This window comes from Colossoma macropomum, unplaced genomic scaffold (assembly GCF_904425465.1).
Source record: "Colossoma macropomum unplaced genomic scaffold, Colossoma_macropomum, whole genome shotgun sequence".
Classification (NCBI taxonomy): Eukaryota; Metazoa; Chordata; class Actinopteri; order Characiformes; family Serrasalmidae; genus Colossoma; species Colossoma macropomum.
The window spans coordinates 21,700,060-21,715,850 of NW_023494809.1; the positions used below are offsets into that span (position 1 = coordinate 21,700,060).

General features: G+C 37.8%; 1 protein-coding gene across 1 annotated transcript in view; it reads right to left on the minus strand.

Annotated features, from left to right (window-relative positions):
* Positions 1 to 1,757: 1,757 nt before the first annotated feature.
* The window catches only part of map7d2b (MAP7 domain containing 2b), a 30,429-nt gene continuing 16,395 nt past the window's right edge, over positions 1,758 to 15,791 (minus strand). The window contains exons 6-17 of the mRNA XM_036558730.1: positions 10,953 to 11,042; positions 10,698 to 10,828; positions 10,280 to 10,404; positions 9,461 to 9,684; positions 9,214 to 9,346; positions 7,355 to 7,535; positions 7,120 to 7,224; positions 5,744 to 5,794; positions 5,574 to 5,634; positions 4,429 to 4,600; positions 4,055 to 4,306; positions 1,758 to 2,464 (exon numbers count right to left, since the gene is read on the minus strand). Coding sequence (XP_036414623.1) covers positions 4,063 to 4,306; positions 4,429 to 4,600; positions 5,574 to 5,634; positions 5,744 to 5,794; positions 7,120 to 7,224; positions 7,355 to 7,535; positions 9,214 to 9,346; positions 9,461 to 9,684; positions 10,280 to 10,404; positions 10,698 to 10,828; positions 10,953 to 11,042 — 1,517 coding nt within the window. The 3' untranslated portion in view covers positions 1,758 to 2,464; positions 4,055 to 4,062. The remainder of the gene's footprint in view (positions 2,465 to 4,054; positions 4,307 to 4,428; positions 4,601 to 5,573; positions 5,635 to 5,743; positions 5,795 to 7,119; positions 7,225 to 7,354; positions 7,536 to 9,213; positions 9,347 to 9,460; positions 9,685 to 10,279; positions 10,405 to 10,697; positions 10,829 to 10,952; positions 11,043 to 15,791) is intronic.

Genomic DNA, 15,791 nt, shown 5'->3' on the forward strand with positions numbered 1-15,791 from the left:
GTTTAGCTCCGCCCATTCCCACTGAAGTTATAAGGAATGTTTCAGCCTAGACTGTTATTCAAATGAGATGCAATACAGGGCAGCCAATCAGAACAGAGCTTATTTACATATATCAGTTTTAAAGACACGGTAACAAAAACAACCTGTTTAACTCTAAAGGATAATAAGAGGTTGGAAAATGAATTATGAATTATGATTTTTGGTATATAAACCCACCAACGTTATAAATGGACCTATAAATGATATACAAATATAAATCAGTTGATAGTTCAACAAAGCATCTAACATTAACTGTTCAGAACATTTTTTTTTGTGTGTGGAAAGTATTTTTCTTGAAGAAACACGTGACAAGCAATGTGGCTAGATAATTTTATTGTTATTGTAATATCCCAGGTTTCTGCAGCTCCAAAGCATTTGATCCATGCACCATTTATCACCATGAAGCAACTGGCTTATTTGAGAATGACAATGAATTTTATCCTTTCCTCAAAGTCTTCTGTAAACTCTGAAATGATATGAATCCCCTTTGCCCTTAACCTTTTAAACCTGTCCAAAGAATGAGAGAAAGAGAGAGAGACAGAGAGAGGAAGAGAGAGGCAGACAGAGGCAGACAGAGAGAGAGAGAGACAGGGAGAGAACAGCCGATCTTACATGGAATGTTGTCCTTATTGGTCCTTAACCATTCAAGTGCATCAGGAGTGTTACATCATGACAGCATCATACACATCTTTAAGACCACCAAACACAGAACCGCTGAAGAACACCAGGAACCAAAATGACTGAGCTCACATGCAAAGCTCACCAACACCCTGAGCATACAAGATGGTATAAACAGAGGCATTTTTACAAGATGAGCATATAGACAATATGACCTAACTTATGTAGCATATAGGGGAGCTTTCCAGTCAGCACATTTACTGTACAGGTTTAGCATTGCTTCATCACTCTGGTTCATAACGTGTTCACTGTATGAATGTACAGCCACTGGGGTTTGTCTGCTCTGCATAGTTTGCATCTTCAGAGTGGGTTTTAGTGAGTGAACAACCCAATAAATACAACATACAGCAAACACTGAGCTGCTTAACACTAACACAATAACAGAAAACGCAACACATTACGTCTTCCTTTCTTTTTGACTATGTCTCTCTCTCTCTCTTTCTTTTTTCTGCAAGGCTCTCTCTCATTTTTGCAAGTTTTCTTTCTTTTTTGCCAATTTCTTTCTTTCTTCTTGTCTTGCTATGTCCCTTCTTGCCTGTTCTTTATTTGCCAACTTCTTTCTTTCTACCTTTCTTATTTCTCTGTTTGGACAACTTAATTTTTTTCTTATGTCTTCTTTCTTTTATTGCAAAATTCGTTCTTTCCTTTTTCCTATGTTCCTTTTTTCTTTACTTTTTTGCCGATTTCTTAATTTTTTACCAACTTATTTCTTCCTTATTTTTTTGCCAATTTCTTCCTTTTACCAGCTTATTTCCTCTATACTATTTTGCCAATTCCTTCATTTTTTACCAGTTTATTTATTCTTTACTTTTTTGCCAATTTCATGCCTCCTTCCTTTTTTAGTTTTCCTTCTTTCTTGCCATTTGCATTCTTTCTTGCTTTACTATTTTGCCAATTTCTTCTTTTCTTCTTTTTTGCCAATTTCTTTCTTTTTTACTGATTTCTTTCTTTCTTTCTTCCTTTTTTGCCAATTTCCTTCTTTCTTTCTTGTATTTGCCATTTTCTCTTACTTTTCTTCTTATTTTTTTGACATTTTCTTTTTTGCTTCCTTTCTTATTCAGCCAGACTCTTCTTTCTTTCTTTCTTTCTTTCTTTTTAAAATGGCCACTGTTACACTGGAAGTTTTATTTCACAATGTGTGTGTAAGAATGTCACAAGAAGGGCATCTTATATTTTTGTAGATAATAGTGTACATCTGCATGACGTTTTGATATCTAGCAGTAGCCTACAATGCTTTGACTGAGTTAAAGTAGTGAAATATTGGATTTACCGTATGCAAACCCCAGCAATACGACACGTCACACTGAACACACTCTACACAGTTACACACAGTCGCGCTGCTGGTCAGTTGTGCTCCCGTCGCAAATACACAGAACTCCATTGAGTTGCTACAAGCCTCGTGTTTTTTGATCCACTCATTAAAACGCTACAGTGTATACAGGAATATAAAGAACTATAAGACTGCAGTATTACAGGTGCCTTCCCTCGCAGTTACTACAATGAAATATTTTGAAATGTAATACGTATGGAGGAAAGGCTAAGCTTTAATCTATGTGTAAAGGAGTGCTTCTGACTTAACAAATCATACAACATTCAGTGCTCGCTCTCCATTGTTCAGGCTCCGGGGTGCAGAGGGGTTCTCATGGAGAAGCTTGAAAAAGCTGGAACTGAGGCACAACAGACTGTCTTTTTGTTCAGGCCAACTCCAAACCATTCCTCACCAGGACAGCTCACGTGGCACTGTCTCCTAAAAACAGAGTGAGCAACAAAAGGGGGCCTGAAACGATCACAGACAGACTGAAAGTTGAGAGAGGACGCTGGCCTGTCATGGTCACTGGAAATGGGTGTGGTTATGTGAATATATGAATTATCCTAGTACTTCTTAAATACATTTTTGATTGAGTGTGAGCTACAGAGAATGCCGAGACAAGCAGCTGAAATTTAATATTTTGCTTAAAAAGGAAATTCCTCTGATTTCTCTAAATTTCTGCATAATTCAGTCACTGAGATGTAAACAAAGTCATTCAGAGTGGTTTGATGTAAAATGGTTCACTGTAGAGAAACTTAAAGACTGATTTCTTTACAGTGGTGATGATAGGAACCAGGGGTCACAATGTCCACAACACAAATATAGCTATTTTATTTATTATCCAAACCACCAGTGAACAGAGATTTTACATGTAAAGTTGATAATGGTAAAATAGTAGTAAATCCAAAAAAGTTTTCTTTGGGGCGCCGAATGTACCCCATACATAAAAAATATATGTTTTATGCCAAAAGCTTATCTCAACCCTATCAGGCTTTAGGCAGCGGTTTTATCATCATTCCATGTAATAGCGTCTTGTGAGGACTTCAGACACCCAGTCTTATCACCACCACTGTGAACAATTCTGAAAGTTTCACATCAAACCACTCAGGGACTGTGTACACCTTAATGATTTTATTAGGCAGAAATTTTAATACATCTTCGGAGTTCCCCTTTAAGCGAAATGATGTCCAAATGGAGCCTTATAATAGCATATGATATTATGCCATTAAGGAGATGACAAATTTGTACTGTGCAAGTTCAGCTCTGAGTTATCATTCTGCCCTGCTTGTGTGATAATTTGCTTACAAAGATAAATCATAAAATCAACTGTCAATCAGGTACAGACACTTTGTTTATTTTTCAGATTCACAATCAGAATAAGGTTTACTTTGGCAAGTATGCTACACACAGACCTACAAGGAATTTACCTTAGGGAGTCCAACATGTATAGTCGTATGCATAAGTCTGATCACCCCTGTCAAATTACTTGTTTTGTTCTAAGTAAGAATAAGTTAACACATCCTCTTCAAACTTATATAAGGTGTTTTTCTGCACATTTTAGTGTACAATTTCAAAGTTTAATCTAACTAACTTTCAAAGTTAGTTAAAAAACTAACACATAAAATATAAAATGTGCCCTAACTTCTGCAACATTTTATGTTTTGTTTTTCGATATGTTCAATTAAGGAAATCAGCAATAATTGTGTGTTTTCTGTAGTGGTTATTTTTACTCAGAAAAACATCAAAAACCTATTTTTTTAACCGACTTTATTAGCCTTTTTTTAACCTGTGGCTCACACTGTGTGGGCTAAATGAACAAATAAAACACACTAGCACATTTCCAGTGCTTTCAGTTAGCCAAATCTGCAATATAAATAACGTTATTTGCTCTTTAATGGACCAAACTGGCATTTTAAATTCATAAACAAAAATGTGTTGTCTATTTTAATAGCATGAATCAAATAAAGTGCTCCATCAAAAGTAAAAGGTAGCCAAACAAAAATAGCTAAAATCATCCCTAAAGCTCACCCATTGCACTAGATGCTGAGCTTTTCCATGGTCGGCCCAAGACTCTGGATGAGTGCTGAGTCTGTAGCAGCGCTGCTGAAGCCCTGGATGAGGTTTTTGTTGCAGTCTCCAAGCGCTGCCCCGGCAGGAGCTTTAGGATAGGGTGGCTGGCCGGTGAGATCCAGCAGCTGGTCCAGGGCCTGGCTGTTCCTCATTGTGTCGTGGGAGCCCTCGCTGACTGGAGAGTAGATCGGCTCATCTCTGGAGACTGGGCTGATGGAAGGAGGGAACAGGTATGCCTCAGAATCTTTTACGATATATATAAACAGAGCCTAATATGGAAACATGGCAAACAGAAAGGGGACACATTCACGGCGACAATGTTGATGGCTGACCTGACATCCATGGACTGGACCCCATCAGAAAGATCATCTGCTGCACTGCCCTTCGCTTCCAGGGGCTCTAGGTTTATTACAGGCGAGTCAGCAGAGATAAATGAGGGGGATTCATTGTTCTTCACCTCAGCAAAGGTGGAGCTTTCAGTTGGGCCATTAATCAGAGTAGCATCTATAACGAAGGAATGACAGTGTGTTACTTTATGCTGTAAACTGCTCTCTAAGTAGAGAAACTGTCATTTCAGTTCCTTTCTGAAAATGTATGCAGAGTTCGAATTAATGGGGGGGGGGGTCTGGAAGATGGGAGGACCCATAAGAGAGACAGAATTGAACTCAGGGGTCCCTTGTAAATTTTATGACAAAATGAAAGCCCTCAACGTGACCAGTGTTCAACAGGTGATACATTCATGCATCTATATGTATGTGTGTAAATACATATATTTAATATCCATTAGTATATATGGTTCTGTTGACCTGTCTACTATTTATTGTCTTGTGTATTTATTGTTCTGCATATTTACTGTCTGGTGTATATTCTGCAGTTGTTTCACACTGTCGTGTATCTGCACTCTGTGTAGTCCTGTGTAATGTGCAGCTGTTGTGTTGCTCCATGGGGCCTGAAGAACGACATTTCCTTCCAGTATATACAAGTTATGTTGATGAATGACAATAAAGACGACTTGACTTGATCTGAGGTTTTTTCCTCCTGGATGATGAATTCCTAATGTAACCATAAAATCTAGTTCATTCTGGAGAACATTAAAGTTTGAGTGCATCTCAAACTGATGACAAACTTTAGATACTTTTGACCTCACATATTCATGAAGACACAGAGGAAATAAATGCTGTTGAAATGCTGTTTAAACTATGATTATTTGCATACTCTAAATATTTCTACATCTTTTACCAACAATAAGAAACAAAAGAGAGAACTGTTTGGATGCTGAAAATCAACCTGAAATCAGCCACCCCCTCCCACCAATCATCAAGCTAAAACACTCAGCTATCTCAGAGACCCTCCACAATACCCTCAGGAATACACACAGCACACAGTATGGAAAAAAATCATGAAATGTTTTATGATTTCTGATTCACACTGACTGTAAATATAATGCCAAGGCTGGTGTCACAAAGTTTTGTCTCACCTCCAGGTTCCAAAACGGACGGGGTCATGGGGGAGCTGGACTCGATGTGCACCTCGTCTTTCTGTTCAAACACAAAGCATGCAGTAATTTAGCTACAGTCACTACTTATCTGACTGATGTCATTTATGATGAGCACGTTTTCGTCTGAGGAACGTGTGCACGGATCTTACCTTTGGTTCTGCATCATTTTTTCTCGTCCTTTTCATGATCTCTTCAATACGCTGTAAGAATAACATAAGTTTAACCAAAGTATAATGAGCTACTAAACATATTAGCCCTTAGATGTTGCTGTGGTTACCACTGGTGATAACAACTGTATTTGAAGAAAATCATTTTATATGAATCATTTTTGACTTGTTAATTGAAATAAATGTAGAAATTTTGTGGAAAGTAAATTCTTCAAAACTTCCAAATGATACCAAATTTGTGTTTCTAAGTAGGACAGTAGATATTTTATTATGAATTGAATTTAATGTAAAGTTATGATTTGCATTTTGCCATTTTTTTACCTTCTTCGTCATTGAAATTACAATAAAAAAGTAAGAAGCACAGACTAGAACATGTTGATAAAGACTGCAAATTAAATGTAAATATAATTAGTAATGTAACTATTAATGTAACTATTAACTATTAAATGTCATTAAGTCAATTCCAGCTCCTGGCAACCATACAGGTAGTATTTAGGACAAAAAGATGTCAGAACAGATAGTGTCTTGTCAGTAATTCCTGCTCAGTGAAGAAGTCTAATGTGGTACATTTGAAGTGGAATTCCACCAAAATTTAAAAAATGTGTATACACAGTCATTCAGACGGGTTTGATGTAAAATGGTTCATTGCAGAGAAATTACTGACTCAGATTACTTTACAGTGGTGGGGACAGGAACCAGGGGTCACAGTGTCTGCAACACAAATACAACCATTTTATTTATTAATCCAAAATTACCCGGGCACCTACATGTGTCTTCTGAGTTTTTATATGTAATGTTGATAATGGTGAAAAAGTGATAAATCTGTAATGACTAAAAGTAGCTTTTAGAGACATTAAACACTTCAGACGTCTGGTTTCTGTCACCACCACTGTGAATAAACCTTACTCTGTTTCTCTAGAACTGCGCATTTCACATCTAAATACTCTGAACGACAGTGACATTGTTTGCATCTTAAATCTTGAATTATGAATAAATTCAGAAAAAATTGAGGGTTCCTCTTTTAAGCAATAGAACATGAGAGATAGTGTGTTACCACGAATAAGATCAAGGTTTGAAGTGTTCTATTTCCATTCCTAGTTTTGTAAAATAAAGAAAAAAAAGGGAAAAATACTGTTTTATTTAAATCAGTTCAATTTTAACATTGGCAATTTCTTTTAACAAAAAATAGTTTTAACAGAGTAAAGCCACTGTTGGTCAGCGGAATGATACAGGTATGGTGAAAAAGATGTGCAGTTATAACAACACAGGTAGAACACTTTTAACCAGATTGCATGGTCGGAGCTACCGTTGACAATGATGGAGTGTTTGATGAAGTGATGAAGTGGAGAGATATAAACCTTCTTCCTCTGCAGTCTCTCTTGCTCCTCCTGCAGTTTGAGCTGCTCTCTCTCCCTCTGCTTTCGCTCCGCCTCTCTCTGCACTCTCTGGAAGGCCTCCTCCCTCTGTCACACACCAAATCACACACTGACATCACCGTCCCTTTCACGCACACGTCATTGCAAAATCCGCAATTATAGAGGATGAGGCATCAGAAGTATGAGTGAGAGCGGCTGACTGGCTCTGCCCGCTGACCTCTCTGTCCAGCTGATCCTGGAGCTCTTTCAAGCGCCTTTCCTTCTGTCTCCTGTCATCCACCTCTTTCTGTCTTCGCTCCTCCTCCTGCCTCTGTCTCTCCTCCTCAGCCTGGCGGGCCGCCTGCACCTGCCGCTCGCGCTCCTCCTCCTGTTTCCTCTGGAGATCCTCCATCCTCAGCCTGAACCGTATGGGTATATTGGACATGAAGACAAACATACACATACCCTCATAAAATGGACTCTATGATTCAAAAATTTGAAATCACAATTAATATCAAATATTTTTGTTATTTTGTACACAACAATAATGTCGATTTAGGTGAAAAGACCCTGATTAGCCTCTATACCCTATAAGCCCACTTGTTTTATTATTGTGAAATATTAAACAAAACTGGAGAACTGGGAATCATATCAAGTAAACACATTTTCTATGTCTGTTACAGTCAATTATAAGCTAATGTAATTCTTTTAGTTTAGAGATATCTGTGTATAAGTGAAGAGACTGTCCTGAACTCATGGCGCAGTCATTGTGTAAACTTTGCCTTAAAAGGTGGTATTTAAAAATAACACCTTTTCATAATTCTGTGGCACAAACATACAAACATTTGAATAATATTCACAAAATATGGAGATTAATGAGAAGATGAATTACCTTTATGATTGTGTTGCTTAACATTTAGATACACTTATGTCAGAAGTCAGAAAGCCAGAGTGATACAATTTTTCTGTCCAAAAGTTATTAAATTCTCAGGAAATATTTTAGTGGAGGTTAGATATAAGATAATCCACTTGCATAAGGAAGCAGAAAATCAAGGAAAAGAAAGTGAAAAGACAGAAGTTTCCAAAACTGGAGTACAATAAATGATTAGAATATACACAGAAAATGTGACTCCTAACAAGCATGCTACACTACCAAAACTGTCTCCATCAGATAAACAGCACTTTCATTTTTGAGAGAGAGGAGAAAATCAAGCTGCTTCTGTTCAAGTGTTTCTGTTCATCCTTCCACTGTGAGAAGACAACTCAGCGCTATTAGTCTGAAAGGATGTGTAGCTGTCAAGAAGCACAAGGAAACAGACAAAAAAAAGAAGAAAACTTGTGATTAACTGTCCACCCCAGAGTCCAGACCTCAGCATCACTGGACGTGTTTGGGATTACTTGTATTGTGAGAAACAGTAACTTCTAAGACTGAACTTCAGAGGTGTGAAAAAACATCTATGCAGATTTTTTTGAAAAGCTGAAAAAAAGTCTCCTTAAAAGAATAGAAGCCATAATGAAGGCGAAGGATGGACACACTAAATACTGAAAAAACATTATATTTTATTGTTGCAGCTTCTGTGTAATTTTCTGTTAAATGTATGTTGTCTGCTTTTTTTCCTGATGTACTTAATGGCTGTTTTGACAAGAACTGAAATAATTGAACAGTGATCTCTGACTTTTGCGCAGTACATCGTGGGCTTAAAGGGTGTGTCATCATGGCTACACCTTACAGATATGCTAATTCTAGTTCTAGAAACAAAAAGTTATTGATGTTCATTATTCCTTCCTCACTGAATGTTTCTGATAAATCATATACTCATAATCATATAATCATAAACATGTTTGCGTTAAAGGAGAGAGTATCTTTTATTTCATTAAAAGATGTATCAATATAATCTGAAAAGATCGATATGAAAATAATTTTTACTTGGATTTAGGTGGCCTTATTACCCCTAAATATTATAAACCAGATACTGAAACTAGCAGTTTAAGGGGTTAATATCAAAAACAATTTTAATGGTGATTTCAAACCTTTGAATGATAGTGTATGTACAAACACACTCAACCATTCTAAACCCATATACAGCTCGTCTTCACCTCTCCTCCTCCATTCGCTGTTTCTCCTCCTGCTCTTTCTGTACTCTGGCTAGACGGCGTCTCTCTGCCAGCAGCCTGGAGGCTTCCTCAGCATCGGTGGTGCCAGCTTTACCAGTGGGCGTCACCGGGGACTCTGATACAGACACAAAAGGCAGACACAAATGATCTCATTTGACATTTTCCGCCCATCAGAACATCACTGCAGTCGCATTAACTTCACTAGCAGAAGTAATCAGTCAGGCTTTACCTGCATTATGTCCGAGTTCTTTGCTTGCAGATTTTGGTATCTTCTCTGTCCTGGAGGTTTTCCTGTCCAGAGTGCTGTAGCCTTTACTCTCGGCTGCCTTCTCCTCTCCATCCCACCTCTTGCTGCTGTCTGCGCTGGGGGTGGTGGCTCTGTGCCTCATAGGTGAAGTGGGGAATTGCCCAGGAGAACAGGGAGACTGAATACGGCTCCTACACGACTTGGACCTTTAATATCAAGCAGAATCAGAAGAAATGGTCAGGTAACCAGACCACAACCTATACTAAAGACACATAACCTGTCAACAGTTTGGGATACCTCAAATGTTTTTAATACAAATGAGCATGTCCGGTTGCAATCACAACATACTCAAGACTAAGCAGGTTTATTTTGAGATGCGGCTATTTGTGACAGTGCTATCTTGGGAATAAGGCCAAAGCGCACACATTTTATTCCTTTGTTGTGATGTCAGCAATCATCGGCACTCAACCTTCAGATGTTTTTTGGCCAATAGATATAAATATGTGCTTTTAACCAGTATTGCAACTGCAATGTAAGCATTTAAGCATTTAATATACTATAATTACTGACAATAGCTCCTCTGTTGCTGCACAATTTATCAGTCACCCTCTACCCTGACCATCACTGAAAAAGGACTATCATAGGGCCTCTGCTGACCAGACATTATTTGCTACAGTCAGCAACTGTAAACCTATAAAGTGCACCTATATGGGAGGTGGCCAATGGCCAATGAGTGCAAGTAGAATACACTGGTAGCTCAGTTTATATGAGGAGACAGAAGACAGTGAAAGTGCAGGAGACCTTTTAGGTGTGCTGGCATTCTTCCGGGTTGAGTTCTTGGTGGGAGTCGTGGGAGATTCGAGTTGTTTCACTGAGGAGTCGATCAGGCCGTTATTGAAGCCTCTCTCTCCCCCTGGTTTTTCTGTCTGCACTCCAAAAGACAGCAAATCCAAACATATTAGCTCCAATACAAATGTGAAATCTGAGTATTTGCCTGTGCATGTGCGGCAGCCATCAAAGCTATAAAACACAAGATTTGAAGCTGGACACGCAGACATCAGAGCAGCGCTGTTGCTAGGAGACCAGCTCCTTTGTGGCTCATGTCCCACAGTGCTGGTCACCAAATATAACCGCATGAGCTGCGTGACAAAACTGCCTTTATAAAATAATATTTGTGTTGGTGCGATTGACTGCACGTCCGCTGTGGAGACTGACCGACCTGGGGGGTTTTGGGGGTTGTGGTGCCGTTCTGAGATTCATCCAAAGGCCCGGCAGACACTCCATTGGTCTTCTTGCGGTCAGCCCTGCTGGGCGAGGCCTTGTGCAGGGACCTGTGGGGGCTGGGAGAGGCTAACCGAGAACAAAGACAAGACACTGGAGGGTCAAGCCACATAAGAAGAAGGGCAAGGAGGTGAGATAGAAGAAAAACACAGATTAATAATAAAGCACTCCAAAACAGCAGTGTGTAACTTGCCTTTCTCTGTTGTTTGGGCTAGAACAGTGGAGGAGGAGGAAAGGCTTTTGATCAGGTTTGGATCAGGAGACTCAGGTGGAATCATAAAGTCTGGCAATACAGAGGAAGGCATTGTAGGAAGTTTTAGGAAAGGGAAGAAGAAGAAAAAGAAAGGCAATGAAATCTGGACTCATATTGAAGCTCTGAGATTAAGAATACTGATCTGGGCATTAAATTGACCTATTTATGCTCTGCATATAAATACGTTCTTTCATAGTGTTACTAGGTCAGACAAGCTTTACAGAACGCTAGTAAAAATCCCATTCAACCTAATAAAAAAGTGTAGTGATCTTAGTTTAGAGTTGCTGCATAATACTGAGCTTCCAGTACAAAATGCTACACTATTGAGCTGGACTACATTGTAGCTAATCAAAAGTAATATCTTAATAAATATTGAACATCCAGCAAAGTTTGAATGAAAAAAGAATAATAAATAATTAATAAAACACGGCTTAAAACACACTGATTACTGTCTGGGCATGGCTCAAATATTCTGATGAGCTCATGTGATTGACAGTCCTCAGTGCATCACTCCCAGCTATGCTGCTATGCCACTGAACCAGAACGAAACACAACAGCACAATCAAGGAGGAATTAGAGAAACGGGCACTACAGGTTGTGTTGTGGACGTAACTATTCAATAGCTATCCAATTCTGTCAGATTTTACCAATGTTCAATTTCCATTTAATCCCATTTTAACAAATTTCAAAAAGAAAATATTTTATATTTTCATGAAAAAACAACAGCACTGTATGAGTATGACCTCTGAGTATGACCTAAACCTTCACTACAGCTGCAAGTTCATGGGGTGCTTTATATCACCTATATCACATAGGACCACCCAGTTTACATCAAAAGAGGAGAATTCTGGCAAAATACATAATATTTTTTGTCAATATCATAATGGATACAAATGAATGATACACATGGATACAAATAAATGATACACAAACACACACACACACACACACACACACACCATGTGGACATGATGTACACATTTGAATCAAGAATATTTAATACACCATTTTTTTCAGCATGCCTTTTAAATACCATAGAACTGAAACAACTAATGAGGCCAGATCTTAAATCAGTGCTCTTACTCTGGGATAAATACAGGTTCACACAAGACAAACACTGAACTGACATTGCATTCGCCCACAGACTAACAGATACAAGTTTATTTTGAGGAAAAACGCCAGATGGGTCTTTTCTCTAATTAGCTGTTTACTGGTAAATTCAAATGTATGAAGATGAAAGGCTTACGGCCACATAGCAGACACCAATTTTGTATAAACATACACAAAATAGCTCTCTCTGTGGGAGACTTGACGGCCTAAGGGTTTGTGTTCATTGCTGTCATAAGAAAACCTCGTCACATTGAATGAATGGACCAATAGAAATTTTGAAAAGCAAACCATTTAAGTTACGTTCACACATTGAAAAAAGTGCTGGATTAAATTCACTTGATTCAAATGAGTGCTACAGATAGCATACCAGTATTGATGGCTATAGTACTACGCCAGTATCAGTCAAAAATGCTGGTTGGGATATCGGAAGGACAAAAAAGAGTGAATGTGATGAAAGATTCTGTAACAAATCTGTCCTAAAACAGCCCTCCCTTACACTGTGTTATGTGATGTTATTAGTTGTGTAGTTCTTCCTGTGGGGTACTAGAGGGATTGAGTAGTTTCAGTATGATACCTGAGCCTATTTTCAGGGAGTTTTCATACTTGGCAGGTTTGGTCAGATTAAAATGAACCCGAATACGATAATGCGAGTCAGCAGAAAAAGTGAGAACACTGCCATGTGTCTCAGAAAAAAGGTACTGAACTGTCACTGGGGTGGTTACCTCAAGGGTACGTCTTCAGTACCTTTAGTTAGGGAATATAACTGTAACATAATCTATAGCAATTATATTTTTAAGTAGTACAAGCCCCACCCACTTTGTCTTGTTTCTAGGGTTTTTATTTTATTGTTCTGTTTTAAAGATTAGGCTATGAAAATGGACAAATATGGACCTTTTCCCTCCTAAAAATATTTAAGGGACACAGCTGGACTTTAAAACCGCTGTTGTACTTTTAAAGTTACATTTACATTGTTTGTAGCGTGATGAATGAAAATTGTACCTGCACAGTACCTTTATTTCACAGTGTAGTGTGGACTAAATAAGCAGACTGAGACCTCTGAAGGAGGTCATTCTCGGTCTGCTGCCAAACAAACTCTGGTGCAGTTTGTTTTGAAATACAGAACTGAATACACTGTTTGAACACACTGTTTGAATACATTGTTTACTTGCTGCATATCCTCTTGGGTTCCTGCAACACACAAATTCCTGATGCTGTTTTGCCACACACATGCGGTTATTATTTTTTCATGAGCTCAGAATTACAGAACACATGGCTTTGTTTTAATACCAAGGCTGGGGCACGATATAGAACACTCAATATGACCTCACACCTTAATCATTCACTTGTATGCAAATACCTCTGGTCATTACATGTTTTGTTGATTTTCTAAGTGAACATAACACATCCTCCAGAGCAGAGCTACCCAACTGTTCTAACTCGCAGCCCACTCAACCACAAAAGCTTCCACGACCCACAGGATTTGTGAATCATTTAAAGTATAAACAAATCTAATACAATATCAATGTAGCCTGTGGATTTTGCTTGATTTATAATATAATGCAACAGAATGAACACAAAAAAATGATGTTGTTTGGCAGCTACCAAGTGCTAGATGACATGATGAAGAAATGAAAGCTGCAAAAGGAGGCCTGGCTCAGTTCAAAAGGTTTCGATGCATATTTATTTGGCCTACAGCAGTATTTTCGGATGACAGTCAATTCTCTGGATAACATATATCCTGCACTCCAAAAGCGGCATTATTTCTATTCACATTCTGTTTAATTTATGTGAACTTTCACTGGTAACAGGATTCATTTGTCCTCTGCTGTCTCATTAATAATGAATGGTGCATCTCCAAAAGGAGCTCAAATGGAGCTCAAACTGTTCCAAACATCGGAGCTGTCTCCAAAAGCTCTATAAAGTTCCAGCTCCTGAATGAAGGAGGTGGTGAAACTCTCCCTGCTCCTTTTACTTTTCCAAAATGGAAATAATCTCACTCAAAGTCATTGTTTGCCGGTTTTGTGAGGAGTAAAGATCTTTGTCACCTGAAGTCATTCTGCCCTTTTGTTTGTTTCTGGTGTGGTGCAATAAAGCTCAGTACTCACTGCTGTATTTCCTTCATTTTGGTTAATACTTGTTTTTTGTCCGAGATACTGTGGCTGTTTCACTTGTATGTGGTCTAACATCTGGATCTTTCTTTTTGAAAGACGCTGTTTGTAACCATTAATCCATGATGGATGAAATTTCATATGAATGAAAAGACTTGCACAGAAAACGTAAACATGGTTAAGTTAGAACAAAATGTGGTTTTAAAAATATGCCCGCAGTCCCCTAGCAGTACCCACTGGCTGGAAACCACAGCTCTACAGAGAACACACTTAAATAAGACATTTTTTTTCTGCAAATTTCAGTGTGTGATTTGTATTTATTTGAGTTTAACATATTGGGAAAAAAACATAAAATATAAAATGTGCCATAACCTTTGCACAGGTCAGTTTTTTGTTGTTTTTTTTTACCAGTATGTTAAATTCTGTGAATAAACAGTAATTGTGCCATAAAACGTAAAGAAGTATGTTCTTTGTACAGGATGTGTTAACTTATTTCACTCAAATCAGCAAAACGTAATTTGACCAGAGGTGCCAAAACTTTTGCATACATCTGTATTTCATATATTAATGCACCAGGTTTTGCACCAAGTTTTATATTTATGAAAGCTGTAAGCTACTCGAGGCTGTGTTATGTTTTTTTATCCATATGACTTTTGTTGACAACATTTTTTGGTAAATATTTCAAATATTTCAGTGTGAACACCAAATGAGACAGAACTAAAATCCAACAATGTATCATTGTCTGGACCAAAAAGACCAGATTTATAAATATTAACGCACCCTAAGATTCTCATCCTAAGTGAATTAAAAATAGCTCATTTTAAAGCTGAAGACATTTTTAAAGTTAATGGATCAAATATGTATGGGCCAATACTAAGGTTTCAACATCAGTATCGGTATCAGAGAAGAAAAAGTGGCAAAATATTACAGTAATGTAACGTTTATCCTTCTGTTTAATTTTGGCAATAGTTAAAGGAATGAACTGAATTTTCCCTGCTTGTTTGATAGAGAAGAGTCTGATGTGTGTAAAAGTGTGTAAAAGCTGATAAAGTTTAATAACATGCCATTCACGCCCCGTCTATACAGTCTATATATGGAAACTAAGCTGCAAAAACAGTTTTGAACTAATTGTTTTTGTGATGTCATTAAAAAGTAATGTATTTGCGTTATTTAGCCTATTCAGCCTACATCAGTTAGCCCCGCCCTCTAACTAAAGTTACAATGAACGTTTCAGCCTGGACTGATTTTTTGAAATGAGGCACAATACAGCTTAGAACAGAGAACAGAGCTCATTTACATATATCAGTCTTAAAGGCACAGACACAAAAACAGCTCCTTTAATTGTTAGGGATAAAAACAGGTTGGAAAATGGTCACGTAAAAATCAATATAATATAATACAAAAATAAGATAAAAGTGGACCTCAGCTAAAATTAAGAATGTTAAAAAATAAAACATAATGTTATGCTTTAACATTAAGAATGTTAGAAGTTAAGTAAGTTAGTTACTATTTCGGTGATAAAATGTACTCTTACACTACCGGTACACTTCTTTGAGAGATT